Here is a 19,477-nt window from a genome sequence, read left to right on the forward strand (position 1 = left end):
TGTTTGGGTATGAAGACCAGTGCTACATTCCGAGGATATTAGCCAGAGAACAACCAAACTGTAAAGCACGGTAGTGGGAGCATTATGTTGTGCCGTCAGTTAGCTGCAGGAGGAAATGTGCACAACACATAACAGTTTGCTTTGAGGGGAGAAACTGTGACATTAAGGTGCTGAACGACCAACTGTACAGATTTTATAGGTAAAGAAATCAGCTGCCAGGATCAATGTGATTGACGCACAGCTTGACCGGCTACTCTGAAGTCATATCAGTTTCTGGTTGGCTAACGCACCGTATGTAAGGGCTAACAGGTAGAGCTCTTTGGTGAGTGGTTATTGACTGAAGAAGAATTTAAAATGGAAGACAAGGCACAGAAAGGCATAAGTAGCTATAACAAAGAAACTGAGACATGTTGATTTTCCGTTCAGACTTCTTCAATAGAAAGCAAGACTTTTACTCTTCCATCGATGTTTGCCTTTCAAGTTTTGTCGCTTAAAACCTGATTTTTTTTACGACCTTTGTTGTAAGAAAACAACCTGTAACCTTATTAGAGGGAGTCAAGCAAGTTTTCAATATGTTATTCTAGAAAAGTTAATTATTTTGTGGTTTCAGCCTCTGTGATGTGAAACATCCTGGAACTGGACGAGCTGGAAGCCTTCTGGAAATCTCTAAATTCAAGTAAAGTTCTTCATTCTCAGGGGAATACATTAAAAAGGCTGAATTTTGCAAATAGTATAGCTAAATATGCTAACCACTAACGTAAGATCCTAAAGCAAGAGTTAAAAGGGTCATTATTTAGCTTTTTGTTATATGCAAAACCTGCTTGCTCACACATACACAGTAGGGCTTTACGCCATGATTTACGAATCTATCGAATCCCAGGCGTTATTGCAACATCAACGTGTGCAGCAAAGCTAATGCCAAGGACTGCTTGAAAGCAACAATTAACAGGACTTCAAATGCCATGCATTAAAATTCTGGATGCCAGCATGACTCAAAACATTTGGTTTAAATCTATGAGATTATTTTAGGCGAATCAGGTGAACCGATCTGCCATTTCTAATTAGCAGTTGAAATATTTCTGTTGTCTCATAAAATAGCAGCAATCTGCAAGATATTGTTCATAAATATCAGTTAAACTTTAGTCAGTAGCTGATTTATTTCTATACAACTGTTTTGTTTTTCTCAGGGCAAGTCTTTGATTTCTTTCGTTTCCCTTTGCACCCATGGCATTCAACAGCAACAACTTTATGATTTGTAATAAAAAACAAGAAATAGCTTCCAGATCTAATAAAGCAATCCATCGGGTGGGCTTTTTGTTGTAAGTTATGGCTTATGAGTTTGGGGCTGTGTATACAACTCATTGTCAAAGCCGAAGCAGGATATTGTTCAAATTCGTCTTAATAGAATATAGTCTCTGAGTAAATATAAAGTTATTGAGCTGGTCTTACCTCTGACTAAAATAGTAGGAGATATTTGTGCAAAAACTAACTAGGCAAAGCTGTTCAAATTTACTGTTAATTTAAGTTAAAAAAGAGGCATAGCTGCTTCTCTTGCCATGTTGAGAGTATTTTGCTTTTTAATTTGACGCTAAAAATGTAAGCTAATTCAACCCAAGTCATTATAAGCAGCAGAATTTTAAATATACAACAGATATTAGAGCAAACATAGTAGCAACCTTTATTATTAAGGATTTCTACTTCTTTAAAAAGTGTTGAAATACACAAATAAGCTGATTTAGAGTTCTCTCCTCTGCGGCTGCATTAGGCCTGTCTCAGCCATAACTTCACAAAGCTGGAATACTAGATGCATCAAGGCTGTATATGTTTAATTTGACCCTCTATCTGTGTCCTGGTGTAAGTTTGATTTTTGTATTGGGACACATGACGATTTTTGGAATGAGAGTGGTGCAGGGGACTAAGGATTATGGCAAAAAGTTTTTCGAAATGGGATTAGTATGATAAAGAGATGCAGAGAGCTAAAGGCTAATAGGGACCTCACAGAAACTTAATTGCATTCAAAAACAGACACTCATTCACAGATTCACTATCTCAGGAATGGCCACCAAGGGAGATGGGCCCATTCATATACTCACTAATATTCACTAACGAGCAGACACAAGCTGCAAGCTAACGCATGTTAAATTAATGTCACAGTCACTAAACATTTGATATAAACACAACTAGCGGCGGATTGTTGTGGCGGAAGGTTCACAAGCTAGTTTGGTTGTGGCCGGTTCGTCGGAAGCATCTTGCTAACCAGTTAGCAACTTAGTGCTAGTAGGTTCCCAATGGAAAATTCCATTGGAACCAAGTAGCACTAAATCAGTGACTTAGAAACTACACTGTCAAGGAACGCTATGGACAGCGGAAACATGCAAGAGGAAGAGAGTTTTGTGTCGGAGGTTGTGGATGAGTCTCCTCTGTCGTACATTTTTTATTTAGAGGAGGAAAGTGGGGATGAAGATGTTGTGGAAGAGGACGCCAGAGCGGCAGAAGCTTGGTTTGGTGTAGAAGGCTTACAGCCGTACATGTTTGAGCCCTTGCCTCGTAACGCTGCCAGTTCTGTTAGCTCTACGCCCTCTGAAGACACAGACGTCCATCCCCGTGAACACTGGGACGGAACGCAATGGTAAAGTAAATTATTCTTATTTCTCAATTCAAAGGTTATGTATATTAACTGCGACATATGAATCAAGATGATCAAAATTTGATTGACAGATGACCGTTTATATATGATTGGCCGAAATTAGGCATACGAGCTGACGTATAACTAACTACCCCGCATAAAATAACGAAAAAAAAACAAACAGATTTGAAGACAGGATTTTTTTTTTATAATGAAATTTTTTGAACTTTTGGGACAATATAGTCTGATAAAGAGTACAATTATATACATGTTTAGACCAGAATTATTTGACATTTAAATGTGATTTCTCTAGGAGTTAAAAAGTTTCTGTTTGCCTCACTCATACAAGCTTACTTTCCAAAAGAAGATTTGCAATTTTTCCACTATGTCAGAATCACCACCGGTAAGTAAAAATGGGGACGGAGCACGTATGATAGCCCTACGTAAACATATCACCAGAATGACTGACAAATAGGAGGACCACTTATTTTGATGATCCACCTGGAAAAAGAACGTCCTCCACTATACTTTGAAATTGAATAATATTTTTTTTCCCCTTATGAGTTCAAAGTTATGCAATAAAAATAGGAGAAGAAAGGCAATTTTAAAGATATTAGATGACGAAGGCGTTTAAAGAAGGTTTAAAGTGTAACATGTAGAGCGGATGACATTACCAGATGTATCACCTGGCTATCTTGCGCTTGTCATTTGGGTGAAGCATGGACGCCATCTTTGGATCCACCTCCATCAGTCTTTTATACAACTCCTCTCCTCCCAGTTTCTCCAGCTCCATCTTCCTGTTTTGGCCTCCATCTGCTCCGTCCCCAGAGTCCTCGTTCTCCTGCTGTGAGGCATGTTCGTTTCAAACAGCTTGAATTATTCATTCCTTTTTTGATTTTTGCTTTAGCCAAATGTACTCTGAAAACATTATGCATCGCGTCATTAGCATAAAAAAAGTGGATTCAAAGCTTCTCTTGGGTAGTGGTGGGTTAAATGTAGGTTTCCAAAACATCAGATTGCACAAAGTTGAATCTTAATGTCTGACTTAAAGGTGAATGAGGACTATAAAAAGTATTTCCGGATTTGAACAGCAGGATTGTGTTGAGTGGTGTATTTGCAGCTCTCACCCCTGAGTCCACCAGCACTCTCCACAGCAGGGACTCAATGTAATAGTTTGTTCCTCCAACAATGATGGGCAGCTTGTTTCTGCTGTGCATGTCATCTATGTTGGAGTGTTAAGAAGATCAAACCTTTGAGGCTGCATTTTCATTACTGATGTTGCTTATAAGTTCCCCATTATCTACATTGTAGCTACTACTGCAGGAAAGAAATTACATTTTTAAGTTAAGTTACTCATTTATTGGTAAGGAATTCTATATTATGACACAGAGAGGGACGTTTAGCCCACCCAGTATTAAATGTCATAGCGAAATTATTGGAATTATTGTTTCAAACATTTCGATGGGTCCGAAATATATAAATATGTACTTCTGGTTACCATGCCAACGTTAACACAAAAGGATTCTGCACCACATTAGCCAGAGCTCAGGTGTTGCAGATCCTCACAGCTAAGAAATAGCTTCTTCTCTGTGTTACATTTCTGAGTAAAGCCAAAAAAACACATAAAAAAAATTAAATTAAAGAAAGCTAACATCAGTTGGGTTTTTGAGCGCTGGTGTTGTTTTCCTTCTGGAAAGGTAAGTTAACTGTTTGCTAATGCTAGCAGTTAGCAGTCATAAAACCTGGCAACAGACAAGCATTGCAATTAAAAGGTTGAAACAAGAGCAAGCAAGAAGTAGTGCACCACCTACTGGCCAGGAGGAGTTAAACATGTAACCGTCTCTTAAAGGAGAACTTCGTTTTTTTGTTGTTTTTTTTTTATTGGGCCCTTGATTTTACGTTATTATATCATGTTCTACTCACCCATATGGGTTTTGTGTCATTTGGAGCTGTTCTGAAGATATTCGGTTAGGTTATATCCAAGTAACGTCTTCCTATGGACAACGACTTGAAAGCACAAACTAAACTGTAAATAATTTATCTTTATGGTACGCCAGCATTCATAACATGTAGGCGAACACTGGTCCCCCAGACATCCACGGTTATATTTTTTTACATTTAAATGTTTTAAAAACAAAGAGACGTCATCCGTGCATGAGGACTGGAGTTGTGACAGGCAGCCCGGGCCACAGGCAGCTACGCTCTACTCCTTCTATTCATTCGGCTAGCTAATCTGAATCGTTCAATTCCATTCTGAGAGCGAGATCATCTGTGGTAGTAGCACTAGACATCTTCCAGGCATATGAGTAAAACTAGCCACAGTTCAGCGGACAGGATGAATGAATGGTAGCCGGCGCACGTGGATGACGTCATACACACGCTGCTTTGTTTTTAAAAGATATAAATATTAAAAATATAACCGCGGATGTCTGGGGGACAGTGATTCCCCTACATGCTATGAATGCTGGCGTACCATAAAGAACAAATTATGAACAGTTTAGTTTGTGCCTTCAAGTCGTTGCCCATAGGAAGACGTTACTTGGATACAACCTACCCGAATATCTTCAGAACAGCTCCAAATGACACAAAACTCATATGGGTGAGTAGAACATGATGTAATAACGTAAAATCAAGGGGGTCAATGTAAAAAAAAAAAAACAAGTTCCCCTTTAATTTCTCTGGATGTTTTGGTTTTAATCTATAATAATCGGAGCAACAATCGACTTTCAGCAGAGGTCATCATCATCTCTTCTTTTAAAATGTCCTGGAAGTGACCAGGCCTGTAGCATAGCAGGTCCTCCGCCTACCCACAAACGCAAGACTTATTCCAACCCACCTGGATGATTGATTGCTATAGATCCAACCTTTATGGCTCTAGCTGATGTTCAAGTTTATTTATGTATTAATTTAGTTTATCTCCATTAGTTCTTGTTTGTGATGACACAACAAAAAGAAAAAGCCCATTTTTTTTCTCTGTTGGCTAGTTTTCTTATGGTGGCCCCAGGATGCAACTGACATGCATGGAGAAAAATACACAGGCATGTTTGACATGTTTGGTTTTTATTCCATTTAGCTGTAGGGCTTTTCCCTATTTGATCTGCACAAATCACTAAAGTCAATATTTTTAAGTATAGTTATCAGTTTTTCTCTTTGAGGATTGGTGCATGGTACTTCCTATGACTGGAAACAAGATTCAGTCCCTTCTATGGGTATATGCAGCTTCAGATGTTTATTGAGGTTTAGAAGCTGATGCAGAGCAGAACCACTGATTTTGACAGAGACATGAGGGAGTCCTGTTCTACCTGAGAAGCCGCCGGTCCAGTGGAAGAGCTACAAAAGTCTGTCCACAACTCTAAAACCCATAAAAAATTTCTGATTAAAAGGACATAGGTCAAATACGACCTAAAACGCTCCATGTTGCAATTAACCAACAATCGCCATTAATACACCATGGTAGGGAAACACGGCAGAGGCGACATCATGCTGTGGACATGATTTTCTTTAGTAGGGAAGAATTGACCTGCTTTTAAAGAAAATCCAAATAAAAGAAAAAAAAGGTTTGTTATTGTTTTCTTTTGCACTGTGATCAGGATTTTGACGTCGTATATTATATTCAGTAAACTTTACCATCACCTCATGATTTTTTTTACTCCTTTGTTTTAAATCTTTTTTTAAAAAAATTGTATTTCCAATCCAATAAAATGGAGAAATTGGGGGAAAAAAAAGAAAAAGAAAATGCTCTTTGGTCTGACAGACAGAAGTGCCACACCTCATTTCCTCTGTCGCATCTCCTTTCATCCTCTCCTCTGCGCCTCCCCCCCCCCTTCTTGCTGTGGGCTAATCAAATAACCACTCAAACTAGATAAAAGCCCATCAGGCATCATCACTCGCCCTTTGTCCACTTACAAGCCTGCATCTCTGTGCTTGAGGCAGAGCGGGGACGACTATTGACAAGCAGCAGCTAAAATCAAGAGGATGGAAAACTGGAAGCCAAGGAGGAGGAGGGGTGTGTGTGTGTGTGTGTGTGTGTGTGTGTGAGAGAGAGAGAGAGAGACTGGGATGTTAAATGGGGGAAATGATGCAACATTAAATCCCGCATCCTTAAACTTACGCTCACACAGATTCCTTCTTGCTTTCTTGTTTCCCTTCTTTTCCCACTAATCTGTATTCAGCTCTTCCTCTTCCCACCAGCAGGTTCCTGCTGCACTCAGCCTATTCTTGGAGCCCCCAAAAAACCCCTCCACTTGTGTGAGGATACAAGAAAATGATAAAATACACAAGCTCGTGTGTGTGTGCTTATGACATCCTGATCTATTAATACCCTCTCTAGTTATCGCCTCCTCTCTGCACATCTGTGCGACGGTCAGCGTCTGCGGGAGTGTGTGACAGCCCATGTGACAGCCCAGACTCAGCGCCTGTTCACATTCGTCTGCTAGTGTGTGAATACACAACCCCGACCCACTCCTCTCTAAATATCATCTCTAGTGATCTCCTGCTTCGCATCATTTCCAGGAAAACATCTGCAGCGAGACATCCTGGCAGTTTCCTCAGAGCTGCGTACAAGCACCAAGTTCAGCGCTACAGTTCCTGCTGCATAAACACCTTACAGAAAATTGAGCTTTTGTTTGATTCTAGCAGAATGAAGAACAAAGGATATTAACTCCAGCGCTTTGTTCCTGAAGTCCACCACAGTGTAGCTCTTCACCAATGGATCCACGAAGCCGATCATGTGATGTGTGCACTGGGCGCGCTCCTCAGCGGTCACCTTATTGGTGATGATGTCCAAACCTTTATATACCTGCAAGGGACAAAAATGGATAAATATCAGATTAACAAAGAGAAACAAAACACACAAAACAGGTAACTTTTTTTATAAAGATTTCTTTGTGGGCCCCACTTCGATTTAAAAAAAGTTTTACATTTGCCTCCAACCAATATTACTGACATCTTAATAAAGTGTAACAGTGTAAAGAATATTGTAATGAAATAAACAACAATCTCCTGTAAATGACTAAACTACAACTTAAAAAGTGTAATTAGTTGATTTTCTTTGGTTTATTTTACTAAGCAACAGAATTCAACAATATCATAAATAAATATATATTTCCAAATGAGTTACCTCTCACGATAAAGGCCGGACATACACTGTACGATATTCTCAATCATTTTACTCAACTACAGCTCAGACTGCATATTTAAAGTTTTAAAGTCCACAGCTCATGATGTATGCTCTTACACTGCATGGCCTGATGCTATGATAAGATCTACCTGCTCACACTTTACGTCCAAAAACGAAACGTCAGACAAGGCGCCAAGAGATGGCGCTAGTCCGACTCGTCAATCTGGAAGAAGAACGCCCTTGTTTGCACATGAGCAGTCGGTGAGGTTCTGGTAAATAGGCTCTTAGATGCTTGTAGCTCTGCTTCAACAGCAGGATTCCCTCACGAACACCTGCGAGGGCCGACTGAATTTGAAACATGTTTGATTTTCTCCTGACCTTACGATTCCTGATTGGGAGGCGGTCAGGCTCGGACTGGTAATCTGTGATACCGGGCATTTTCCCGGTGGGCCGGTCCTAATTTCAGCGTGCGAGGGCGGCCCTCCTTAAATCATACCGGCCCCAAAACTTACTCTCTGGCCAAAGTACCTATGTGTGACATGAAATAACTCAAGGAGCTTAAGAAGTAATACAATGTTAACTACCTAAATAATGCATGCAGTATATATAGCCCTTCCTTATGCACAACCTTGTGACGGTTGGCATATGGTGTAATTTTCTATTTCTTCAAACTGTAGAATCCTTGCAACAAACTAAATTATGCTTTCTTTAAACCAAACTATGATGTTCCTCTTATATTTGGCGAATTTACTGCATGTTTGAATATTTTGCAGTGCATGATTGGGTTTTGCATTATTCCATTTCATTGCCCACATGCCACCTAGACTAGCAGTGAACGCTGACACCCCGCTAAGCTTTCATGGATTCACTCTTGAAGAACTGCCTGTCTGCCTCTATATTGTATTGTTATATGATGGTGTTTTTACAACACTTGGGCTTATGTTGTAGACCTAGTATGTGTGAGGGGGTGTCTGGCTGGCTTCGTGCAAGTGTGGACGTTACGCAGCAGCAGTAACTGTTGCGTCCGTGTTAATAACCAATGCCAGTAAAAACGCATTATAAAATTCTTGGTGATGCTTAAAGATAGATTGGTTAATCCACAATGTGTATTCGTATTGTGTTTCACATTTGAGACGCACGCGGTTGACTGTGTTTCTATTGGGGGGGTAGTGGGCCCGTGTAGATGGAAAAATGCCAGGACCGAAAGTCGTTCCCAGTCCAAGCCTAGAGTTGGTCATGAGAGCCTAATCGTTAAACCCTGGATACAACACGAAGTAGGACACACGATGAGGCTGAAACTCGGCCGGATTCAAAAAATTCTCCGTCACTGAAGAATCGCCCCAAAAAGGGAAAAACAAATCTAACAGCGTGTGCCCAGGTTTAGGTATTTATTTAGTTTATGATATAGATCAACAGAGAAATCAGCCGATGAGAAGAATCTACAGATTTTCAGCCACTGAAGACATTCAATTACATCTTATTTCAAACTTTGAATGCAGACCGATTTGTGTTTTCTGCATGTAGACAGAGGGAGAGCAAGACTTTGACCAAATAACAGGAAGGCTAAGCAGAGCAAAGTTTCCTTAATTTGTTGCCCTGTTTGCTTTGGAAGTGATTTTTTTCCCCAGAGTAATCCATTTTTGTTTTTAAATCTCACAGTTAAGATAATTAAAGTTCTGAGACTGACTTCAGATTTACAAGCTAGCCAAAATGCTAATAAAGAAGACTCAAAATGTTGGTAAAACCAGGTATTACTTCAACTGCTCTCTAACAAATACATTTCTTTTTTACAAAGCCCTCTCATATAATTAATTCTTCGAAAGAAATTGAGCCTATATAAATTAACAACAGCAGATGAAAAAAAAATCTAAGATTGAAACTAACCAGCAAAATAGTTTTTTTTTTACAAAAAAAGATTATATATCTTCAGATAGATAGATAGATAGATAGATAGATAGATAGATAGATAGATAGATAGATAGATAGATAGATAGATAGATAGATAGATAGATAGATGGATGACACAAGCCATAATGTCCACATAAAGGTGGAAAAGATCAAACCCCATCTTATAATTCTTAACCAGCTTTTTTGTGTCTCTGCTTGGATTTTGACATTAATGAGTGTTTGAGGTTAGAAGCCTCATTGCAATCACCCTCATCTTTAGTTTCCGCCTCCAGATTTTTATGAGGACTAGGCCAAGACACTAAAGCGTTACTACTGATCAGACAATGCTTTTAAATCAACATATTTAAACCTGAAACAGCCAGGAGTATAGATAATTTGGGCTGTATTTGCAGTCCACATGTTCTCTCCAATTCCCATCAGTGAGTGAGGAAGCTCTGCAATGGAATTTGATAGTTAGGTGACAAGCGGCGCCTAGATGGGACTTTCATTTCACACACGACGTCTGGAGTTTAAACAGATGCAGATCACAGCTTATTAGAAAGTCCTGTTCTCATATGTTCCACCTCTCTGGTTAACATGAATTTCTATTAGGAGATTCCACGCACTGCAAACTCCTTTCTGAAAGTTGTACCAGTTAACTTGTCACTCTTTTACCCAACATTTACACTTGCATGCTTTTAATAATTTCAATCCATCCTTTGTTGGTTTTAACGTCCATATAAGCTCCCCAATGAAAACAGAAGACAAACAGATTCCACTAGAGGTTTATGCCAGCGTACATAAGAGGGCCTAAACAATGACTACTTATCAGCGGGCTGAAAACATTTGGTCAAATTAGCTTGAATTTTTCCCATAAAGAGGAGGGCGGACCCTGTTGGCATGTTCTGATTGCTATATAGTAGATCAACAATGAGACCCACTGTAAGCCAACAAACAGGCACTGAGGGATGAGTAAACCAGTGACGGGTATTGATCACATCCTTGGTAATGGGGCATAAACTGGGGGTAGTGGGGTAGAATGTGCTCCACCAACTGTTCCTCAGCTCTGCAGCCTGCCAACAACCAAGGAGAAAGGGAGGGTGGAGAAACCCAGGATGATAAATTATGCACAGCTTCTGTGGATGAGAAAACCACAAGAGGGTGGGAGGGAGGATGGACGGATGTTCTTTGACTGAGACGTTTGAAGAGATGAGAGGGAGGGAGGGAAGGAAGGAAGGAAGGAAGGAAGGAAGGAAGGAAGGAAGGAAGGAAGGAAGGAAGGAAGGAAGGAAGGAAGGAGAAAAAAAAAAGATTTTTTCTGTTTTTAGCAAAACATTTATTGAACAATAATTTAACAAAAAAAACAAAAACTCAGGTTAACAATACATGACTACATTAGCAGTGTGTTATATTTAGCTCTCCTTTCATCAGAAATGGTGCAAAAAACATGAATAAAGAAGAGAAAAAGAAAGAAAAAAAGAAGAAAAAAAGAAAAAAGAAAAGAAAAAAGGAAAAAATAAAAAAAATAAAAAAAGGAGAAAAGAAAAGAAAAAAGAGAAAAAAGTAGAAAAGAAAAAAGCTGAGAAAAAAGAATGGAAAAAAGAAAAAAAAAAGAGGAAAAGGAAAAAAGAAAAAAAAAAGGAGAAAAAGAATTAGCAATTTAGCTCTCCCTCATCAGAAATGGTGCACAAAAAATGAAAAGAAAAGAAAAAGAAAAAAGGAAAAAAGAGAAAAAAGAAAAAAAGAAGAAAAAAAGAAAAAAAGGAGAAAAAAGAAAAGAAAAAAGCAGAGAAAAAAAGAATGGAAAAAAGAAAAAAAGAGGAAAAAGGGAAAGAGAAAAAAATAAAAATTAAAAAGTAGAAAAAAAAGAAATGAAAAAGGATTAAAAAAAAATAAATGATTAAAAAGAAACAGAAAGAAGAAAAGGAAAAAATGAATAAAAAAAGGAGAAAAAAAAGGAGAAAAAGGAAAAAGGAATGAATAGGAGAAAAAAGAATGAAAAAAGAAAATAGAAAGAGGAAAAAAAGAAAGAAAAAAGGGACAAAAAGAAAGTCAGACAGACAGAATGATCTCTACTCATAAAGTAACCAGGCCTTAATGTACATGATATAGATGCAGCAGCAACGTCTCATTAATTCCTCATTTCCAGCAGACAACTGAAAAAGCAGGTAATGCAAGGTCGCCGTACAAAAAGCTTCAGTCAGACGGAAGATGTGGAGTGGGGGTAAGAGGCTTTGAGCGAGGGCTGCAAATGAGAGAAAATGAGAGAGAAATTAAGACTTCAAGTCGAGGCGGTGGAAATGAGTTACAAATTGCTGCGATGCTCAAGCTCAGAGTCATAAAGAAATCAAAGATGAGAGTCAGCACAGCTAATGGTGTTTACACATCGTCTGGAGGAAACGCCTTCACTAACTCACAAATCAACAGGAATACATAACTTCTCTCAAGTCTGCCAAGTAAATATGTGAAACGATGCCGATTATTTTCCAACGGCTCGGCTGGAGCGATGACAACGATTATTATAAGCTAACAGAGAGAAAAAAGAATTGATCGGTGCTGAGGAGGTCATCTTCATCCAGGAGCAATGCTCATATTTCACACAATCTGACAATTAAACAAGAAAATCCTCTTTAAAGTTTTAGAGTAAATCTCAGGACCTTCATAAATATGACATCAGCTTTTTACCTTTTAGAAAACAGGACTAGTCTGGGACTTATCTGACATATTGGGGGATTTTATGTAGAAATCAAGCTGAGGTTTCTTAGAGAACACTAGTCAACAAACAGCAATACTGCTACCAAGGAAGACAAGCAAGAGATAAAAACATGGTGGAGCTTTCCCAGCGTTTATTGTCATTACTCTGTCACAAACACAGAGCAACAAAATTAACCTCTGTATTTAACCCATCCCTTTGGGGAACAGTGGGCTGCCATTGTGCGGTGCCCGGGGAGCACAGTGGGGTTAAGGGTCTTGCTCAGGGACCCAGAGTGGCAGTCCGTGGGAGTGCACTGGAAAAAAATCAAAATCTAGATGAGTATTTTTTTCTTAAAATAAGTGCATTTGTTCTCAAATTGAGAGGATAAAAGACATTTTGCCATTGGAACAAGACATTTTAGGTTTAAAATAATAAAAACACAATTGCATTGTCTTATTTCAAGAGCATATTATCTAATTACCTTATTTTAAGAGTAAAAATACTCATTCCATTGGCAAATTATCTCATTTACCTACTCAAATCAAGGGCAAATACACTTAATTTAAGAAATTTTTACTTACTTCTAGATCGTTTTTTCAGTGTGGGGCTTGAACTCAGAACCTCAGGATTCCAAGTCAGGCCGCCGTTCCCCAAAGCAGGCATTAGCCATCTTGCCTAAGGACCTGGCAGCTCATTCCCCCCAACTGGGATACAAACCCAGCCTCCCTGTTTTACAAAAGGGGTTACCTTTAATTTTAAAAAAAATGCCTAAGCTTTGGTCTTTTCAAAAAGTACAGATCAATCCATTAACTACAAATAAAAAATACAAAACAAATGTGAACCTACTAAAACGTGGTCATCCCCCTAATGGGCATAGGCAGAGAGAGTATTAGTCAGAGAGGCAGCCTAGAGGCCGGTGGTAAGCCCTCTACTAAGCTGACCCCTATGGTGAAGTGTCAAGAGGAAAACCATTGTTAAAAGAAATCAATAACAAAAACAATTTGCTGTTACACACAAGCCCCGTAGGGGGAGACGACAATCATCATGCCGTGTGAAAAAAAAAAAAAAAAAGACACCTAAACCCCTTAACTCATCATCCCCTATTGTCAAACATAATGGTAGCGGCATCATGCTGTGGTGTTGGGAAGCTACAGAATTGAATGGAATGTTTAGATTGAAGCAGATTCATGCTCTATCCAAAGCCGAAATCTACTTTTCTTCATGCAAAATGATTGAGCAGACCGAGATATTTTGCAATAAAAAGCTCAGCCTTGCGTCGTTTGCGTGCTGATCTGTCACACAACACAATAAGGTTTGAAGCTGAAATGAGACACAACGTGGCAAAGTCCAGAAAGCTTATTTGCAAGGCCCTGTACCCTGAAGCTATCTAAAGGCTGCTAAGGAATGAAGCAACCCATCACTCTTTCTAGGAAGTATAAAAGAAGATCCCTCAGGAAATGTTTCGGTGCTCCAGCTTATCACCTTAAATATCTCTGATCCCTAATCTCATAACTCACTTTGATCTGCTTCAATAAAAACCCAGATAATGGGGGTTTGGACTTCCCTCTTCCTCCCATCTCCACTTTGAAATGAATGTGAATGGATGTGACCATGTGGCTGGTGGAAGGGTGAGGAGAATGTGTGTGTCTGAGACAATGAGCTCAGTGTTTGAGCCCCGCGGAGCCTGCAGACAGGCGGCCTGGCCAACCTTGCGCCTTGCACGAGACAGCTGTTCCTCTGCCACATAAATCAGGACGGGGGCATGGCCAATGGGAGAAAGAGGGCTGGACAAACTGAAGAGGGAGGATAAATGAAAGGGAAGCAGAGAACAAACGCTCATTCAGGCAAGAACTGCAGATAAATCTAAGAAAAGCTAATCATCAAAAGCATGCATTTAAGCTCAATAGTTGCTGTGATGTCGGTTGCATACAAAGCTACCATTTATATTGCTAATTTTGTGGCAAAGAAAAAAACAGCAACAAAAGTATAACAGCAAGATACCAGGATCAACGCTCTCTTAGTTTTTTAGGTCCACATTGGGAAAATGTCACAACATGTCTGACATTGCATCTAGTTTTTAGTGGCTAACATACTGTAGGTGGGAAATGTGGAGCCATCAAGTCATCTCTATTACCCCTTTCACACTGGCTGAAAAATCAGTTTAAACCCGGGAACAATCGGCTTTTAGTGGTATGGGAACAGCTCACTGACACGTGTCTACCCGGGTAAAACGACTTGGCAATCGACCAGCGTTAAATCGCGGCTCTGATCAGCATTCTGTGGGAACACCAGACCTAGAAATTTACGTGATACCATTGAACGCAACAAATGGACGTCAATACACTGGGCCAGTCACGTCTGATCTAACAAACCGAAACAACTCTTTACATTCGATAAACATGGCGCAGTGCTAGCGTAGGGGATTCAGACAGATAAAAGAGCGAAACAATAAAGATACGCTCTGGCTCCCATCCATGTCTCTCTTCATAACTTACTTCCCTAATGATGTTGCACCGTCTACATCATTAACGCTCACCCAGCGTGATGCCGTCATCAGACACGCAGGGGTGGGGGACCATGGCCACGAAGCTCTCCAGCAGGGGGTCAGACTCGGCTTTTCAGTAAAGCCGATTGTTAGCAGGTCAACACGGTTTTGAAGAACACAAGTTTTAAGTAGGTAAGTGGCCGATGTCATTTATGTCTAATTTTGCCTTTTTGGGCCCTTCACCTTTTTCACGGCTATCTTGGCTGTTGCCTTCTTTGGGGGAGTGGCAGCCTAGTGGTTAAGACATAGAGCTTGGAACCTGAGGTTCTGAGTTCGAGACCCACTCCCACAGACCGCCACTCTGGGTCTCTGAGAAAGACCCTTAACCCTACACTGCTCCCTTGGCGCCCGATGATGGCAGCCCACTGCTCCCCAAGGGGTTGGATTACATGCAAAGGTACATTTCTCCAATGTGAGATCAATAAAGTTCAATGATTATTATTGATTATTATTATTTGTTTTGCTCTGCCAGTGAACCAAGTGAGACCAAATCTACACAGTGAATTAAATTGTGCAGATTGGACTCACTTGGTTCAGCGACTTGGCAGAACAAATACATAGCATGGAGGTGACTTGTTGACTCCTTTTCAGGAAGACAATCAACAAAAACAGGGTGACAACATTTAGGTCTCACATTAAATCTGATTTTGAAACTGATCCTGAATCTACAAAAGAAAAAAAAGGAGAAAAATCATTTCTGGTTGAAGGGAGAGAGGCGTAGACTGATTGAGAGTCTCTGCAACTTCAAGTCATTGAACACGAGTTAAAGGACTATTTCAGAAGGATTGTATATGTAAAATATCAGGTTATGACTGAAGAAGCGTTAAAGACTTGAGCCCAACGACGTCCTGAAAATATTCCCAGATAATTCCACACTCTCTAAAAAAGAAGGTCTCCTCTAATTGGAGGTACAAGTAAATGCTGACAACCTATTTTGTAATTCAATAAGAGTTCAGATGGAATCCAGTCCGACGAAATCACAAATAGATTTAATTAATCCATGCGAGTGAATAAACGTCTTTATCTAAAGGGGATCTAAATGTGTGCTCGCTGTAGGGCAGCTACCCCAAACCTAAGTATAAAATCAATAACAAGCTCTCAATAGATGTACTTTTTATTGTTGGAAAACACATCCAATAGTACATTCATTAACTATAGCTTTAAGTTTAACTAAGAAGATTAGAAAAGCCTCATTAGCACGCATCAGTGGATGGTTCAACCATTTGTTTCCAATTTATCCCAACTGCCTAAAGTGGGATTAAATTCAAACCACCAAACAAATCATTTGATATTCCTCTACTGACCACAGCTTTGATATTTTATTAGTAGTGGGGATAGATAATGGTAAAAAAATGAGTTTTATAAAGGCTTTTGCCTTCATAATCTTTCTAAAATAAGAGTTTTCAACCTCTAATAGAAGTTGAAAACCTCTAACCAAAATAGCTCTGAGCTCATAGTGGTAGATTTGAGATTTCAGAGTCAAACAATTATTTCTTTGTAGGCAGACTATGAATAGGATAGCATTTTAGTCATCAGTTGCCAAATTTGGATTTAAATGTCCTTGCGGTGGGTACAAATTGATCCTGTGTAAAAGATCGCTCAGACATGGCAAGCCAGGAAACTTTCAAAAGAGGAGACATATCGGTCAAACTGCCCCGTCTTTGAGGCACTGGTTCTGTTCCTGTTTAACCAGATTATCAAGGAAAAATAAGAGGCCTATTGTTTGTAGATAGAATTCACTGGATTAAAACAGCTTTATTTGCAATACATAAAGAACTGACTAAAGAATATTACTTTAAATGACTAGTCAAAGTGGGTCAAAATCATCTGGAATGCAGGAGGAAACTGAATCCATTTGTCTCAAACATCTTAAAGAAGAATGCTTTGTTTCATACTTGAAAAGGGGATGCATGAAACGATTATGGCAAACAGGCAACAGTTGTCCATTTTTCATGTTTTGTTTGATTTGTAAATAAATCTTGCTTTTTTTTGTTTGAATTGAGTCTTGTGTAATATTTTTTGTACCACTCGTTCGTTTGAACATGTAAAAATTGGCAGCACATATCAGGGATTCGTTAAACTGATGTCAAAATACTCAGTATCTGCATTGGCTTTAAAAAAAATAAAAACTGTACTGGTCAATCTCTTGCTAATGGAACAGACATAAAACATGGTCGGCCCATGAAACGTGCTGCAGCTCCAAGTCACAGTGGTTGAATGGTACAATAACAATTAAGAGGCTACTATTCACCATAATAACCATTAGGAAACATTTAATATGACATAAACACATTTCTTCGGATCAGAATTTTAGATTAATATAGTAAATTAGTTTAAACTGTGGCGTTGGAGAAGCAGGGAGAACTCTCAAAAGGCTAGTGAGAATCATCCAAGCACGTGCCAACCAACATGGCTCTATGTACCTACGATTCACTCGCACACAAGGTGAGATTAAGACATTTGCTTAAACCAAAACAATTATGAGGTAACCCCTTCTGAGAGATATTTATAGGAGTCATTTAACCTCATGTCTTGCAGCAGGGATGAATGTAACGAAATTACTCTAAATCATCAAGTCATATAAAGTGTAGGCCTAGTGGCTAAGAACTTACGGAACATTGGCATTAAAAGCCTGGCTGGAGAAAACTGGACTTAAAAATAATTTAAATGATGAGCGCCTCTCCCAGTTCTCTTTTCAATCTGTTTCACTAATCCACTAGTTTACTTTTTTATGAATTTAAGTTTTATTTAAAATGATTGAGTGACATTTTATGGAATCACACAAAGTCCTTAAGATCTATTCCAAAAAAGTAAAAAAACAAACAAAAAAAAACAATCCACTGGACTATGTTTCCAAGTTTGAAGACATTTCAGCTTTTTCAATTCAACATGTCAGAAATAGCGTTGAGTTTGAGGCTTTAAAGCGTGGACCAAAAACAAAGTATGTTTTGGCTTAGAAAACATGCAAATTGAACCGGACGAATGTGTCCACCACTTAGTATTAGGGGTCGTTTGGGTTCTTTGTTAGCCTGCAATACCCGATACCTGTCTATGTCTCTGAAAGGGGGGTCGTTAGAGGGAATTGTTGGCCTGTCTGAACAGGTGAGGTTTTGTTTTCCACTGTATGGAGGTGGGGGTGCAATGATAGGGGGAAGGAACCAAATGTATCACTGCATTGTAGGTTATTGAAACCAAAAATCTGAGTACACCCCCCCTGTTTAAGGTTGGTTTCCTTCATTCCCCTCTCAAACCACCTCTCCTTTGTCCATAAGGTGGACCAAATGTGTAGATGTGCCGCCGAGTCTTGTCCTGAGGAGGTCGCTCTTCTGTTTTGGGCCATGTGTCTGTGGAGAGGTTTTTTGGTTTCTCCAACATAACGATCAAAGCATTCCTCACTGCACTGAACTGCATACACCACTCTACTCAGATTTGGTCTGGGAGTTTTGGCCTTAAGATCTAGGACAGAGGTGGGCAACATCAGTCCTCAACTGCCAGAGTCCTGCAGCTTTTGCATGCTCTAATGAGTTTAACAGAGGACTTGCCGGTAACCATTTCTTTCTTTCAGCCATAGGATGCTAGGATGGAGCATTGTTAGGATGCATCCAAAAGCTGCAGGACAGTGGTGTTGAAGGACGTTGACTACCACTGATCTAGGATATGTTTTCAATTTCTCTTTTTTTTTAACCAAGGAATGACCTCCACTATCTTCATGAAGATTAGCATTTCAGGCTGGACAGACCGCGTTAGGTGTAGACATGACGGGCAGTTAAGAGTCCCATTGAAAACTGGGTGTTAAAAAGGTCCATAAACTGCTAAAGTAAAAAAATAAATGAATGGCATAAACAACCTGTGCCTGCAGCGATTTATATATCAATATATTTTTGGATAAACAAGAAGTTTGATTCAATAAAGATCCAATCCTAACAGCTTTGATTTTAAAGGTTACTTGGCCTCAGTTTGTGAAGATCGCAGATGGAGCGACTCCCCCGTGTTTTGACCCTAAGCTGTTTTTTTTATATCCATCTCTCTGAACGTACATATAAAACCCCACCTTTCTCTTTTAAATACCATTTCTAGTCTTCCCTTTAAGGTAGCATCCTTCAACAATTTATCTCTCCATCTTCCTCTGCGGTGTCTCTCTGTGGGGAATGGCCCAGTAATGCCAGACTAATAAATCATTCATGCCGTATCCCCATTGCCCTCCTCCCCCTCCACGCTGCCATCCTCCTTTCCCCTCGCTTCCATACTGTAGCGGCGAACGAATCAACACGCCCCGCAGACAGTATTTCACACTCAAACCTGTGAACACGTTGAAAATCAGGGCTCATCAGCCGCCGTTTCTGGCGCAGTCCTACACCGGCTTGGATGACATAAAGAAAGGCATAATATATTGGATGTGGGAGGCAGTGCCGCCTGAGATACGATGCAAACAAATACGTCAAAGCCCAGACAGGTCACAGCCACAGCAGACAGCAAGAGAGACAGCAGCAGGGGGAGAGAGAGAGACATAAACATGCACAATGAGAAGGAAAAGGGAAGGAGGAATGGATGTCTCTGAGCAAATTAGAGGGATATATGACACATAGCTGGAGTTATTCTGTTCTC

General features: G+C 39.7%; 1 protein-coding gene across 1 annotated transcript in view; it reads right to left on the reverse strand.

Annotated features, from left to right (window-relative positions):
- The window catches only part of trit1 (tRNA isopentenyltransferase 1), a 57,639-nt gene that overhangs the window by 30,198 nt on the left and 7,964 nt on the right, over positions 1-19,477 (reverse strand). Inside the window, exons 2-4 of the mRNA XM_015387162.1 lie at positions 7,284-7,424; positions 3,754-3,852; positions 3,313-3,470 (exon numbers count right to left, since the gene is read on the reverse strand). Coding sequence (XP_015242648.1) covers positions 3,313-3,470; positions 3,754-3,852; positions 7,284-7,424 — 398 coding nt within the window. The remainder of the gene's footprint in view (positions 1-3,312; positions 3,471-3,753; positions 3,853-7,283; positions 7,425-19,477) is intronic.

This window comes from Cyprinodon variegatus, unplaced genomic scaffold (assembly GCF_000732505.1).
Source record: "Cyprinodon variegatus isolate N-32 unplaced genomic scaffold, C_variegatus-1.0 Scaffold387, whole genome shotgun sequence".
Lineage (NCBI taxonomy): Eukaryota > Metazoa > Chordata > Actinopteri > Cyprinodontiformes > Cyprinodontidae > Cyprinodon > Cyprinodon variegatus.